General features: G+C 42.4%; 1 protein-coding gene across 2 annotated transcripts in view; it reads left to right on the forward strand.

Moving 5' to 3' along the window:
* The window catches only part of NEURL1 (neuralized E3 ubiquitin protein ligase 1), a 164166-nt gene that overhangs the window by 80510 nt on the left and 67115 nt on the right, over positions 1 to 16541 (forward strand). The window contains exon 1 of one of the 2 annotated variants that reach the window (XM_075257526.1): positions 15664 to 15878. The exons of the other annotated variant lie outside the window; for it this stretch is intronic. Coding sequence (XP_075113627.1) covers positions 15845 to 15878 — 34 coding nt within the window. The 5' untranslated portion in view covers positions 15664 to 15844. Of the gene's footprint in view, positions 1 to 15663; positions 15879 to 16541 lie in introns of those variants that run through there. 2 annotated transcript variants of the gene reach the window in all.

The following is a 16541-nucleotide window of genomic DNA, read 5'->3' on the forward strand; positions in this document are numbered from 1 at the left end:
TATCTCCCCCCCCCACACACACTTCCAGCTTGACCACTGACCCTGCACATACGCTGCCTGACTTGACTTTGGCCTGCACCTCGCCACTCTCTACCTGACCCCTGTGCTTTTGCAGCAGTGTTTTTTGTCTGCTTGGCCAGTTGTCACCTACATTGGGACCACTCCAAGATTGGTTAGTCTTCCTGTAGGGAAATCCAGATTCCTGCACATGGGTTAAAGGGTGAATAGTTACGAGGCTACATAGACAACGCTCTAAGGAGTGACCAAGAGTCAAACTGCCTGGTGACACAGTTAGTCCACAACTTGACTGTCATTACATATGATCACTATGGTCGTTCAGTTGTTAGCAGTGTAGAGCTGGGCCCTGGGTTTGAATCCAACCAAGGGTTATGTGTGTTAAGTGATGGCAACATATGTAAATTGCTGCAGAATTTAGACTTGTTCAGATAATGTATTGAGTCCTTAAAGGGTACCTGTCATTTAATTTGACTGATCACAATAAGCTACTTGGGAAGTGACACTATATCTGATTATTTTATGACTTATATTCTACACTGTTTAGCAGTTTCCCTTCTGCATGCTATATCTGGATGTTGCAGTCCTCTCTGAGCGGGAAGTGCAGACTGCCATACACTGCACACAGTCAGTCAAGGAGAATCTGCTCTATAACTGTCTCTCACTTAAATAGCACCGATACCATTTAATACATGCATAGAGAAGTACTGAGCTTATATTTATGTGAGTAACTTGCTTAGAGTGTGATAGAAGCCTTCCTTTTCATCTCTAGCATCAGTTTAAGGCTTCATTCTGATGCACCATTCCTGTTTGATAGTTATAGAGCAAGTTCTATAAAATAAGAGAATGCAGCAACAGATGAGCCCCAGGTTGCATATTTGGTTGTGTACATGAAGCCTGGGCTTCTTTTCTCTTCCGCTTCCTGCTCCATCTTATCCACTTGTCCACAAATCTCTTTAGACATGAGTCATGTAACCTTCATTCCCTATGGACAGATATAGCAGAGATTTTCACAGTGGAAGTTGTTTTAGCAGGGAAACAGCCTGACGCTGGGTTTACACGCCTTTTCAGGCGGAAACCACACAGACCCCATTATAGTCTATGGGGTCTGCAGGTTTCCGAAGGTAAACACTGTTATATGTGGATTAGGTTTCCGTTCTGGGGGGCCCCTGAGCAGACCCCCCCGAATGGAAACCTGAATACAGGTGTGAACCTAGCCTGATATGTGCAGAAAGAAAAGCATTTCTCTCATAAGATATAATACATAGTTTCTTACAATTGCCTGTACTACTCATTTATACAAAGTTTGTTAAAACAGCAGCACCTATTTAACCAAATTTGCACTAAGTTAAGGGTGGACACATCTGTATGATGACACCATATAAACAAGAGAATTGATAAGTAGACTAGACACTATGACACTTCTACTGTCATGACATATCTCATCAGAACTTCTCATCAAGAATGTCACTAAAGTTTCTAGATCTTCATCTACGCCTAGAATGTCCTAGTGCTTGGTCAGATGCTTTGAATCTGCTCATAGAGAATGACAGAATAATCTGTCCCTGCAATGTCTTTAATCTTGCCACTTGTTTGAGCGCTGCCCAATGCATAGAATGCGAGTATGTGCCCACTCCCATGGGGTAGAGCAGCTGGCACATTCCAAACTCCTGTCATATATTGTAATCTACATAACTATTATTTCACTGTTTTCTCTTAACCCTAAGGGAGGGTTCACATGGTGTAACGTGCCGCGTGATGTGGCACGTCTACGCCGCGGGACCCTTTGCGGGCCGTACACGCTCCCATTGATTTCAATGGGAGCGGGGATCGTATGCGCCGCGCTAGTTTGCGGCCGTGATATTGCGGCCGCAACATCACGGCCGCAAACTAGCACGGCGCATACGATCCCAGCTCCCATTGAAATCAATAGGAGCGTGTACGGCCCGCAAAGGGTCCCGCGGCGTAGACGTGCCACATCACGCGGTACGTAACACCATGTGAACCCTCCCTAATATTTCCTAGCTTGAAATATCATCTCTCTTCTTTAGGAACCTGTAGACTTTACCTACCTAACAATAAAGAAAATATTGGTCCTGCTCTACGAGATGGGGATAGGCCTGACTTTAGTAAATCTGTCTATCAGACAGTGATCGGACCATGATCTGTATTAGTCTGTTACTGGAGAGGCCTGATGCTGTTTAATGACTCCTGGCCTAAGAGTGTGGTCACACAGTCCTGGTTTTGCCTTCAAAAACTGCAGAACAAACCTGCAAAAGGTTTTGTCACAAGTCTGCATTTCACGTGTGTATAGAGTGTGGATCCATTCACTTCAATGTATTTGTTGTTATGTCTGTTTTTTGGGGGGTTTTTTGTTTTTTTTCCCCCATAGACTTTTGTTCCTTTATGGAATTATCACTGCAGTGCAAGTATAGGTTTGTGAGAAAAGGGCGTCTGTGTTGTCCCTTTTTCATAGACCAAAGACATTGAGATGCATAGAAAAAAAAATGTGAAAAAAAAGCCTATAGCTGTTACTTTTGCACTTCCATTAAAGGGATCCTATCATTGGATATCCTTTTTTTCTGACTAACACGTAGGAATAGCCTTAATAAAGGCTATTTTTCTCCTACCTTTAGATGTCTTCTCCGCACCGCCGTTCGGTAGAAGTCCCGATTTTCTTTTGTATGCAAATGAGTTCTATCGCAGCACTGGGGGCGGTTCCCAGAACTCAAACTCCACTGTGGGTGACCCAATGCTGCAAGAGAAATCTCCAGCAACGCCTTCATCTTCTTCTGGAACACCCTCTACCTGTGTCTTCTTCTGTCCTGCATCTCAATCTGTCCTGTATGTCATCTTCTAGAAATGCGCAGTCGGCTCTGCCATCAGGCCTCGGGCAGAGCCGACTGCGAATGTCCACGGCCACAAGGAAATGGCCGCTTACACCAGCTTACTGTGTAAGCGGCCATTTTCTTGTGACCGCCAGCATGCGCTAAGTTATAAAACGTAACTTTTAGTTATACTTTATATAATACACACCATATACCCATAAGACGTATAAGACAAGAACCAGTAGACCACAACACTTGTGCAGTCTCCTACTAGAACCCATGAAACATATACTGATATCTGGGGTAGGGCATCTCATACTGGGTGCTGGCCAGGTGGCTGCAAAGCCATTCTACCTTGGCCAAAGCATGTAGATACAGGGCTAGTGCAAAACTTAAGCTTTCCTTAAGTAAAGAAAAGACTAGTAGTGGCAATGATCTTTACAGTAGTCCGATGACCTTTACCATGGTTTTCATGCAATTATGTTTTTGTCTTTTTAGAAAGTACATCTAATTGGTGTGATTTTTTTTTTTGGAAAAGGACATTATAAAATATAATAGCTCACTGGTACCCCGCTGCTCCTAATCCTAAGCTTACCAGGGCCCCTGTTGGTCTCTAGTCCCCCTAGGCACAGAAAATGATTTCTCAGCCAATGCTATATTGAGATTGTCGCATCATGTGCTGGTATTAATATTGCTACCGCTATTGCTTATTAAGAATCTTTGACCTCATTATAATTCTGGTGCAACATGGGGGGTGGAAGTACCATGTGTAAGAATTGAAAACCACATAGATTTCAGGTATAACTCACCCCAGTTTTGTGGCTTAGTTAGGGTCCATTCACATGGAGTAACGTGCCGCGTGATCTGGCACGTATACGGCGTGTGAGACTTTGCGCGCCGTAAAAGCTCCCATTGATTTCAATGGGAGCCTGGATCGTATACACCGCATTATTTTGCGGCCGTGATTTTGCGGGTGCAAAATAACGTGGCGTATATGCTTCTAACTCCCATTGAAATGAATGGGAGCATTTTGAGCGCGCAATTATACATTGTGTGAACGCACCCTTATAGCAAATCTGATGTCCCCACTCAAGCCCACATTGACGCCATACTGCCATGTCTACATTTGTCGAAACAGATTAGGAAGTGGACAAAGCGACACAGTTCGGTGAAGCTTTTGAGCAAACAGTGCTGCATGAAAAATACACCACTTTTGAACCAGAAAACTGGTGTAACCACATTAGTAAATTCCCTCCAGGATATACAATCAGAACAATAGATATCTGTTCAGGGAGCTCCTAACCAATGTGGCATTGTGCAGTATTAAAGCTCAATGTACTATTACTGTTAAAAGGTGGCAGGCGGGGAAAATATTTGGGATTTCTGCTGTACAGACCCCCTTCAATCACATACCAGGGGAGGATTGCTGAGAGGTCACAGCTTAAAGCAGCTGTCATCTAGTATGGTGAGCCATCATGTTATGTAAACCCCTACGTTGCGAGGAGCAGCTATTACGGAGCCAGATCTTTAATACATTGTACAGCAGCCAAATAATTGTGTTAAGCAATCCTGGTCCATTGTGCATTGATAAAACAAGGACACAACAACGTGTTTAGAGCTTGTATTGTGCAACGCGAACGTTAGGCAGTAAGAGTCGCAGCAACTTGACCGGGGAAAGCTGTTTTATATCGCTGCTGTTTGGAGCAATTAGTTGGCTCCTTCGTTCCAGCCATCCGCAATGACATTTTAATAATTGTTAATGCTTTCAGTTTAATATCCGTTATTGTTGCTGAGGGATAATGTCGTAGATTTCCATGGAAATGAAAGTGTCTGACTGCCCTCATTAATGCGGGATAACGCGGCATCTTTCCAGAGAAATTGCTGGGATTTCACAGAGATGAATAGTTCTCAGGTTTATCGCCACTTAATGGTTCGCATTTAACGTCTACTTTTTCCAGTGTTGAGTTACGGCTTTGTTGCCAAAACAGCTTTGTTGTTATCAGCATAGAAATTCATTTTTAAAGGGTTTGAGGAAATATGTTTGAACAAGAAAATATTTATTTTTATTTGTAGGAAATCTTGTACTACCCATAAAGTAAAGAATGGAAAATTTTCAGATGTATTAAAGGGGTTCTCCATGTCCCAATATTGATGGTGCATCCTTAAGAATCGGTGGGGGGTCCGACATCCAGTGATCACAGTGTTCGGAGCTAGCAGGATAGGTGGGGGTGTCCAGTCTGAGAACACCGATTAGCTGATATGGAAAGCCATGAAGACAGGCAGTCTGAGAGCACGTCAGATTTATCACAGTGACTAATACTCGATGATAAATCTTGGCATATCTCTAGGCTGTCTAGTCTGATTTTATACCACTTTTTAGGTTGGTTACTTTTTTGACACAATTTTGGTGCATTTTTGACACATCCATGTTCCCTTTTTATGAGGAGCCATACCCAGTTGTCTAGCAGGCCAGCAAAATTTTATATCAACCTAGGTACGCCAAAAACGTGCTACATTTATGGCAGTGTTTAGCAGGAGCCATAAGGGTAAGTTCATACAGGCCGCCTCAGGTTCCAGTCCAAAAGCCAAGTAGCCGCGACTGAAATCCGATGCTCTAGACCGGCATCCAGCCGCGCACTCTGCTCCGGATTAGGCCCAATGAATGGGCCTAGTCCAGAGGAGGGAGTGTCTTTAGGCCGAATCGTGAAACGACTCAGCCTGAAGAATGAGCACCTCACTTCTTTTTTCTGAGAGCAGGAAGGAATGGCTCCTGGAAAAAACTCCTGAGCAGCTCCCATTGATTTCAATGGGACCCATCTTTTTGCTCAGGATTTTGAGGCGGATACGGCCTCAAAATCCTGACCAAAAAACTCAGTGTGAACTTACCCTAATAGTAAATTTGGCCCACTGTGTGTTGTTTCAGCACTGTGGCTTCTGATATCTGCTGTAGGGTGTTGAACCCGCACCCATCTCATAGTGATGAACTACCCTAAATGAAAAATGTTAAGCCTGAAAAACTCCTTTCTTTGAATGAATCGATAGAATGTCATTTGTACACTTATTCAGAGCTTTGACTGATTGGGTGGCCAGGAATACCTGAATGGAGCCCCATTACAGATTCTACCCTGTTTCCCCAAAAATAAGTCATCTCCCAAAAGTAAGACATAGCAGAGGTTTTGTTGAAATGCCTAATATAAGCCCCCCCCCCCCCCCCCGAAAGTAAGACATCACCCAATAATAATTTTTCTGTGCAAAGATTGTATGAAGAAAAACATTGCAGCTGGCTGAACACTGTGTGTGATGTTCCGTGTGCACAGGTATGCCGGCTGCTGACGCCGCTGCGATACATTGTATGCACTGTTCCTGCTGCTGTAGGATGAGCTGGGAGATGCCCACTGTGCATACACTACGCATCATATACAGCGGGGTCCACTCTCCCAGCTCATCCCACAGCAGCAGGAACAGTGGATACAATGTACAGAATCACAGCAGAGGCAGCAGCCGGCTTTCCTGTGTACACAGAGCACCGCACACAGTGTTCAGCCGGCTGCAATGTTTTTCATCATACAGTCTTTGCGCAGCAAGCACTTCTCAGCATAGCACAATGGTGGCAGCAGCACACAAAAATTAAATAAGACATCCCCTGAAAATATGACATAGCATATCTATAGGACCAAAATTTAATATAAGACACTGTCTTATTTTCAGGGAAACACGGTATGTTGGGACCCAGGAGCTTCAAGTAACGCCTCTGTCTACAACCATGTACATACTGGCGCTAAGTTCACACTAGTGTTGCCTCTCCATTGTTCAGGTCCATCTGGGATCCCGAACAATGGAGAGGAGGACTGCTAAAACAACAATTACCTACGGAGCTAGGCAGAACCCATTGACTATAATGGGGTCTTTCAGGTGTCCATTGTTTTTAACTGAAACTGGCAGAGGAAAAGTCTATAGTCTATGTAGCCTTACAGTGACAACCAAAGATCAAAGTATCTGCTTAACCTAAATATATAAAAATATATATTTTACTGTGATAGACTTGCACATGATGTGATGTTCCCACTAATCCCCACAACCAGAAGTCATACATAGGATCTAGTTATTTGGGCATAAACCTGTACTGAGCGTACTTCTCCCCGATAGCTTTGTCTCTCTCATCTATGTTTGCTTTCTGTAAATGACTATCAGCCTGTTTTACTATAAATATGTTATATAGTAAATGTGGCAATATTTATATGTACACCTGGGTGATCCCGTGTATTGGCCTCCAGTCATTGTGTATACACTTCTAGATTTATGTGATGTTCCTCATATAACACACAGCAGGACAGAATGATCTTATTGTAGCCACACTAGGGATGGGTTTTCCTTTTGTTTAAAGGGAAAGTGTCACCAGAAAATGACCTATTGTCACCTTTATATGTTATTATGTAATTATGTAAATAAAATAAAAAAAAAAGAATCCTGCAGTTCTGACTCAGACCATTAAGCTAAATAATATGCTGAGACTTACTGATATAGGTAGGAAAAGATAAAACTTGCAGATTACAAGGGGTTCAATGATTCAACCCTCATCTATGGTCTGGAACTGGTTTTATAGAAACCTCATAATTAGAGATGAGCGAGTACTGTTCGGATCAGCTGATACGAACAGCACGCTCGCATAGAAATGAATGGACGTAGCCGGCACGCGGGGGTTAAGCGGCCGGCCGCCGTCAAAGCGGAAGTACCAGGTGCATCCATTCATTTCTATGGAGCGTGCTGTTCGGATCGGCTGATCCGAACAGTACTCGCTCATCTCTACCCATAATGATTTCCCTATTGTGGACAGGTTATCAGGCAGGGACACTATACGTATAAGAAGATAAGGGAATCATGGCTGGGATTCTAACAAGTCCCAGACGATAGAAAGTTCCTGCATTCATTGTCCTATCCCTTGGAAACCAACCAGAGAAAATCTTTAAAACTGCAAAATTTTTAGTTATTTATATTTTCAAAAATAATTAACATTGAATTGACTGTAAATTGAATATGGTTAGGTTTGTGGGAAAATAATTATTTGATTAAATTTAATTAAAATATTAATTAGTTTTACAGTCTTGGCAACCCCTGTCCTCATTATTTTCCCCAGCCCTTTATTCAGGCACATGTGTGTGGTAATATTACATCCAATACAGTAAGAAGGAAGACCAATATTGTATAATAAGCAATGTGATGGATTTACAATGTTTGCTGCCATAAGCACAGTCTATATTCCCTACTAACCACTGTCCCCACAATATCTCATTTGTTTGCATAAATATTTTATTACCTATACATGGTTATGGCTTGTAGACATACAAAGAAATGCAAAGAGTTAACCCAGCGGGATTATTATGTTCTGATTTCATCTCTCATCTGAATCAATATTGCAGAAAGTCTCATTTTTATTGAAATCCGCGATTCCTCGGTAGATGAGTCACCATTTGTACCGAGCTTGAATTTCATCTTTTTTTCATTTTCATACATCGTGTCAGATTATTACCTTTGGTGAACCTATCCCTATACAGAAAGTCCATCCTATACTTCTATTATCAGATAGTGTCTCTCTACAATGGGGAGCAATTCTTGTAATAGAGCAACAAAGGTATAATGTGAGACCGCATTTGTGGTAACCTGTTACTGTCTATGGAATAGCATGACATGGCTGCCATCCGATATACAGTACTGTGCAAAAGTTATGGGCAGGCGTGGAAAAATGCTGCAAAGTGGGAATACCTTTAGAATACGTGTCAGTATAAATACTGTATTTTTGTCAATTTCCATTTGATTGCCTTCCATCAGTTCTTCTCGGGACTTGCAGATAGTTTTTGACAGAACTTGAAAGGAAGATTGTTCCAAACATCTTGGAGAACTAAGCACTTATCTTCTGTGGGGTCATTATATTTTTGAAGGCTCTGTGGAGGTCATTATTTTACATAATAGGACCATTATACTACACGTTGGGGCTCCGAGTAGACCATTATACTACATGCAGTTGGACTGATGGCACCATTATATTACATGTGGGGGCTCAGGGGTAGACCCTTATACTACATGTGCTGTTGGGACCATTATACTACACATGGAGGTACTGAATTGATAAGTGATCACCACTTTGGGGGTACACGGCTGGGATATTTTCTCACTAGGGGGTACTTCACTTGCAAAGGTTGCGAAACATTACAGATAGTTGCATCACTATCCCATAAAGGAGACTTTTGGCGGCCAATATTGGACATGAATAAAATGTCTGCAGTCTTTTACAGATTACTGCATCCACTATGTCACATTTTATTACTTTTCCAGTGCATCTAAAATAAAATTAAGTTACATTGGAGCAATAAAATGGCTGAAAAGGTTGGACAGTGCCTTTAATCCATTGCCAATGAGGACAGCCTGGTTCTGTCTTGTGCCCTTTAACAATGGACTTTTTTTGTTGTACTCTATTGACATAGTTGGATAGAACATGGCGGGGAATTGATCATCTTGCCCCAGCTTGTCCTTATGTTATCCCAATGTTGTCATAGGGGGAAGCGCTGCAGAGATGAACTCAATTATGTTTAAACATTGAAGTATAATAAAAAAAATCTATTTTATACGAAGATAAAAGGGTTTTCAAATAGCTTAGTAGCTTAGTGGGGGGTGGGGGGGGGGTGGTATAAAGCATTTGGTAGCCTCCCGTTTTGTGTTAGCCATCGTCAATAATGAGCTGGCAGCCTCTATAGTAAATGGACATCTTTGTAATGTCTGGACAGACTTGGCACTTCATTCCTCTTAAAAAAGGAGGCCTCTATGCAAGGGCGGAGACCCATCCGTACATTTAGGGTCAGTGCACACGGAGTTTTGTGCCACTGATTTTAAGGCTGAGTCCACCTCAAAATCAGCCTCCAAAAAAAGCCTCCCAATAGAACTCTAGGAGGCTGATTTTGAGGCGGATTCAGCGTCAAAATCAGCGCCAAAAAACTCAGTGTTCACTGACCCTTAGCAGCCTTTACATTTCCCTTTCATTCTCACTTTGGGCCCAGACCACCTTGAAGACTTGTTCACAAAATGTCTGTGCACACAGAGCTTTCCATCATTCCTATCACACCTGCCCCTGCCCCCCATATAGTAATCATGTCTGCCACAGCCACCTCCATAGAATTCCTCCTTCACTGTATGCTGCTAACCATCTGCTCTTTTTATGCAATTAAAGGGTTACATTTTTTTCTTTCTGACAGTGGAAGGCTATATAGGCTGTACAGCACAAATCTTCTTAGTCCAGAGGGCAAGGGTACTAGCCATCAAAGGAAATCATGAAGGAGATCAAAGACTTCAAGAGTGACTTATGGGGATTCCGAGTTCTGGGTTCATTCACAACCGTGAACCTTATTGTTACCCCAGCGCCCCTATGTAAGCACTAAAAGATCACATAGAAAGGGGTTGACTCCCCAAAGTAAGCAGATTAAGGATGGACAAACATGCCACTCCATGGTGTTGGTTCCATATACATTATGCCGATCATACATATGTTGCCCATACCTGCAAATTTTGAGTGGACCACCCAACCATCTTATGTGTATTTGAGGCCTTTTCACTCTCTCCTGAGGGCAGATGGGTTGATAAATTTCAGAATGCCTAATCCTGTTTTTTTCCCCTCCCTGCATAGAGAACTCATGCACACTTAGCTTATTGAAGACCGGGCTAAATATTGAGCATTTGGTTAGAGCACTACTAACTGAACAGCCACATGCTTACATTGTGAGCAGATGCTACATGCGGCCAGCCATAATCTTTGACCAGGTGCATTCGGCAGGTGATATCCAGCTGCACATGTTATCCTGTCTGTACAATCCATGGACCACCACGATGTGTAGACACTTTAGGAACAAAGGAACACTTTTTACAATATGTTTACACTGAACTGTACTTAAGATTGTAGCCTAGATAGAGACCCACTCCGGAGCATTACACACCTGTGAACTTGTACGTGGGTTTCCTTCCGGAAAAGAGATCAAACAGAGAGATCTACAGAAGAGATATGGTCATGATATCCACCCATACATGGTGCAAATTTATGTCTGGTGAGACCATCTTGCTTAGAGCTGTGTATGGACTGATACTGATCACTGATGACTTTCTTATTGTGGCCAGGTTATCTTCTCATACACACTGCATAGTGTCCCTGTCTGATAACCTGCTCACAGTAACGAAATCAAAAACCCAGCCATGAGTCTTTTATTGTAGACAGGTTATCAGGCAGGGACACTACATGTATGAGAAGATAACCCGGCCACAATAAGGTAGTCATGGCTGGGGGGTTTGACAAGGCTTAGACTATAGAAAGTTCCTGCATTCATGGTGGTATTCATTGGCAACTGATCGAGACAACCAATGTCACCACTAAGGCTGGTCTTACACGACCGTAATGATTCTACGGTCCGCATGTTGCTGATCAGCAACACTAGTTGCTGATCGGCAACATACACTCCGCAGATGTCCGTGTCCCGCCACACTTGCCCATAGAGTTCTATGGGCGAGTCCGTGCAGTGGCGCAATTCACAGCATTACGGACGTGCTCTATAAATTGTGGACCACGGTTGCGGCCTGGCCACACCACGGATAAAATATCCGGTGGTGTAAGAGGCGGCATTGAATATAATGTGTCCACAATTGAAAACCCTCAATTACGGACCATTTGTGGACTTACATTACGGTCATGTAAGATCAGCCTAAGATGGTTAGAGGAAATCTTTAAAAATTTTGCACAGTGTTAAAGAGGCTATGCAGTTTCTGTGATTTACAACCATCAACATTAGATCTGCAGGGGTCTGACAACTGAGACCTGCACAGATCAGCAATACCGATGCAGTCCAGGAGTAGCGTATGTATTGTAGTGGTCAGTGTTGGTACTGCAACACTTCCCATAGACCTTGCGTGCTGCCTCGGTAATGGTGTTCTGCAAGGGTTCCTTAGGACAGGCCATTAATCCTAGAAATCTGATAACCCCTTTAATTTCCTACATTGCAAAAATGTTTAACTTCTCATTCTCAGAATGGCAGCATTTCTTTAATAAACGTTCCTGTTTGTTTGGATCAGTTGCCAGGTTCTGTCACATGTAATAAGGTAAACTTCTTCCACCTGTCAGATTACATCTTCCTTATTTTGAGGAGAAACAAAGTGTGGGCCATATAATCGGCATTGGGTAGAATATTTTACCTTATCACAAGGACCAAAGTCCTCTTCCCTTTAACACAATATTGTGGAAACATTGTAAAAAGCTGACTGTAAACCAGAACATCTGGCAGCAGCTATCTGCAGTGTGTACACAGAGCTCATGATGGAGTTCCTCAAATGGACTTCCTCTTTTACCAACTGATACAGAACAACAATCGGATTCAGCAGAAATCTATAAAACATGACATATGTCAGATGGCCGTGCTCCCTAGTATAATGCCCTGGTACAGGTGCCTGCAGCCCGTGACTTGTACAATAAATATTACGTCCGACAATAAAAAATTTAAATAAAAAACTTTCTTTAAGATTTTTTTTTTTTTTTTTGCCAATCAATACGAGGTAGGATATTTTAAAGAGAGAGCAAAAAGAAGAGCAAGTGTCCTGGGGCTTTTGCCACTCCCCAGGGTGATTCACCTTATCTATAAATGTACGAAGTAGTGTTCCCATAATACCTAATGTCTTCCCGATCCTACCCTGACAGTGGCTTTCGGATACATATGGAGCAGTGAGTTAGATTTCAATTGTGTGACCCTATTAAATACACGTGCACTACTCAGCTGAGAGTCCATATGTATAGGGGAGTTGGGAGGAATAGTTAGTGTACCAGGTCCTAACGCTTTATTGTCATGCTGGGTTGGAAAACTCCTATAACAAGGAGGTTTTCTGCACGCTTTGAGTCTTCAATTCGTTGCCACCAGTCTTACATTATGTCCAATTTCTGAGACGAAAACAAGTGGGGTGAATCTGTTGTGTGCCTGAGAACTGGCTGCTGTAAGTACACACAAATCTCTGTAAAAACTGGGTACTGACTGTGTGCACCATAGGACCGTTGTTTCCACATCAAGCTAGTTCATCTGTTCTTGTCGTGCAGACTGCTGTTGTTGATCTCGGCTGTTCCTTACTACTTAGCAACTCGTGTTACCTTGTATTGTGCTAACAACATCCACCTTGGTAAATGTAGGTGACAACGTGCCTTTGGGAATACAGTGTACTTCTTGGCCATGAAACTAGTACACTCAAGAAGCATGGAGGTGCCTGTCCTGCCCTTGGGTCGGCCAGGAGGAGGTGCGCTGGGCTCTCTGTAGCACTATGAGCCCTAGGCCCCCTACATCACAGTGAAGCATATGAAAACATAGAAGGGATTCTCGATCTCAGTCAGACTTGGCTTGTCCATCTATGACAGGGTTGACCTATTCATTTCAATATGTTTGAGACATCTAAAGTTTTAGGCCTCATGCACATGCCCGTGATTTTTATCCACAATTGCAGATAAAAGTGAGGACCAATACATTTCAATGGGCCCATAAACACAGCCGTAATTTTTGCGCCTGTGTGTCCGGGCCAGATTGAAGAGCTGCAAAATATGGAGCAGGGGCTCACTTTATTTTCACTGTAAGGGTCAGTGAAAACCACGGATGACAGATACCAATCTGTGTGTCACCCATGCTGTTTTTACTGACCCATAGACTGCGCACATGTAGTCATCCACTGGTGCCCCAGCTTATACCTGCACCGATCCTGTGACATAGATTGTTACACAGTAAAAGAGGACAATACAATACAAAACCAGCATTGTGCTACTCCTGTGGCTGTGGAGGGGTTACTACATTTCCCCATGTGTATCCTAGATCAGAAGCTATGTTAATATACTGCTGTACGTCAAAGAAAGTTGACTGCTGTATTTGCTGTTCAAGTAAGGTCTCACCTGTGATAAAGCAGTGAGACGGATTAAACAGGATGTCGGGTGAATGAGTAGCTCAGGACTATTATGTTCTAGTGATATGAACCACCCATTTTGTATGTAAGGTTGGAAAATCCAACACTGAATAAGCAAACCCCTCAGTACTCTTATAATACTGCACTAAAATAGAGTTCTATATGGTATTAAGTTGCTTATAAGCCTTCAGTAGTTGTCCGCAGAATGTTGGTTTGGGCTGCAGCTATTCCTCCCAGTTCCCTCATGTACATAGACACTCGTTACGGCCAACCAAGTATGTGTCCTGAATGTGGGGAGTGGGCAATATTCTGCTGCAAACCTCTGGTGGTAGGGAATACAAAGGGATCGGGCATTCAGTATGTATCGGGGAGAGTCAGTAACCACCATACACATTAGGTAAGTGGTCTGTCCAAACAAAATTGTTTGGTTTTGCTGATTTTTCTATAACATGTATGGGGACCTTTAGACCCCAGTCATTTGTGTTTAGGCAATATATAATAAGTCCCCATAGATTGGAGCAAGAGCCATCATCGACACCCACTAAACAGACCCATCCTCTAACAATTCCATCAATCCGATCAGCCAGTTGTCAATGAATGAAACTTAAAGACCAAAAATTGTGTTGGTTTTCTGCTGTTACTCCCTTTGTATATTTTCTTGTGTCTGTATTACTACAGTTTAATAGTCAGAACTCAAGCTGATAAGTATTACATAGGGGACGTAATAGAAAAAGCAATGTTACATACAGTATGAACCAGAGATCAAGGCTAAGACTGCACATTGCTGAATCGCTGTGTTTTTGACTGCTGTGGGGAAAAAAAAAACCAGTTTTACAGTACACACTATGGAAGTGTAATAGATACATATATGTAACTGAGGCACTGCTATAGTGCACTGTACTGTAAGAGTTCATTAGAGAAGTACATTACATGGAGTACAGTACACTGTAGAAGTATAATAGACCACACACATCAGTTACATATAACAGTACATTAAAGCAGTATATTAGATATGTAGAGCAGCACACAAGATAAATATAGTACAGTACATTGTAGAAGTATAATAGATACCCTAGATACATATAGTGCAGTATACTGCAGCAGTATATAAGATACAGATAGCAGCACAGCAGATACATATAGTACAGTACATTGTAGAAGTATAATACACACCCTATATATAGTACAGTACATATAGTACAGTACACTATAGAAGTATAATAGATACCCTAGATGCATATAGTACAGTATCGCAGCAGTATATAAGATACAGATAGCAGCACAGCAGATACTTATAGTACAGTACACTATAGAAGTATAATAGATGCCCTATATAGTACAGTACACTATAGAAGTGTAATAGATACCCTAGATACATATAGTGCAGTATACCGCAGCAGTATATAAGATACAGATAGCAGCCCAGCAGATACATAGAGTACAGTACACTATAGAAGTATAATAGATACCCTGTATATAGTACAGTACGCTGTGGTAGTTTAGCACTGCACACAATGTACAGTACAGCTTGCCAGCATTTCAGAGACATATAGTACATAGTAACAGCACATCATATATATTGTATGACAACATAGCACTTCAGTACAATACAGCATCACAAATATATCTAGTGCACAAGTCATCGCACCATATACATATATACCATAGCAGAATAATCCTGCATTATTTCAGTTATATATAGTACAGCAGATACATGATTGTATCATTGTACACTACAGCAGAGGATAGACTGCAGGACAAGGGTATAGAATAGATGGGAGATCCCTAGTCTCACTACTAAGCCTGGGCTATCTGCTATTTCAGGCAGGCAGCAGTCCCCTCCCTCTTATGTAAATATACATGACATTGCTGGCTGGAGGGGAGGGCTTGCAGTGGGTGTCAGCTCCTTGGAGCATCGCTGCTTGTATGAGTATTATTAGTAATCACTGGGTGTATGTACATGTGCAACATGATCCAGGCTGCTGTGTGTGTGCAGTGCCCCTGCCCTGCTGTGTGATGTGACAGCAGCCACTCATCCATCTACTATGGGAGGACAGGTCACCAGGAGCTCAGTGTATGGTAAGGACGCAGCCATAGCCATTGGTGGCATCCTCGCTGCTTGTCAGTGTAGGATGTGTGTGTCTGGGGTAGGTGAGGGTACATGTGTACTGCAGAGCTGCTGCTGGATACAATGTTGCCTTGTGCTTTGTAGGATGTGTAATATTATGATACACTTGCCATTAATGATACATTGTATTGTGTGCCCGGGCGCCTGCACTGCCTGTATTGCTGCATTTCACCATTGCTTTAATATTTGATGATTCCCAGGAGGCAAACATGTGTGAGAGCTAGACCAGCATCTTGTATTGCCGCTGCTGCACGTTGCTGAATGAGCAGGTTTTGGGATAAAAGTGGATTTTCCCTTTATCATTTCAATGACAGAACATCTGTATGCCCAAGTGGCATCCCAATATACCCAAAGCGAATCCTCTTCATAATCCCAATGAATAATTTATTGCATTTTTATAGTCTTTGTTAAAAACTTTCACATTGACTGGTAGGATTTTATTTCATCATTTTAGCACAATTGTGCCATATCCTATACAGATTAATATCAATGGGTAGATGGGTGACGTATACTGTGCTGTATACCCATAGCAGCTACCTGTACTCCTAAGGACAGCAAGGTACGCTGAGGTCAGGCATGGTACACATGCAGGCGTCTTACAGTGGGCTTGACTT

The sequence above is a fragment of the Leptodactylus fuscus genome, chromosome 10, assembly GCF_031893055.1.
Source record: "Leptodactylus fuscus isolate aLepFus1 chromosome 10, aLepFus1.hap2, whole genome shotgun sequence".
NCBI classification, from domain to species: Eukaryota; Metazoa; Chordata; class Amphibia; order Anura; family Leptodactylidae; genus Leptodactylus; species Leptodactylus fuscus.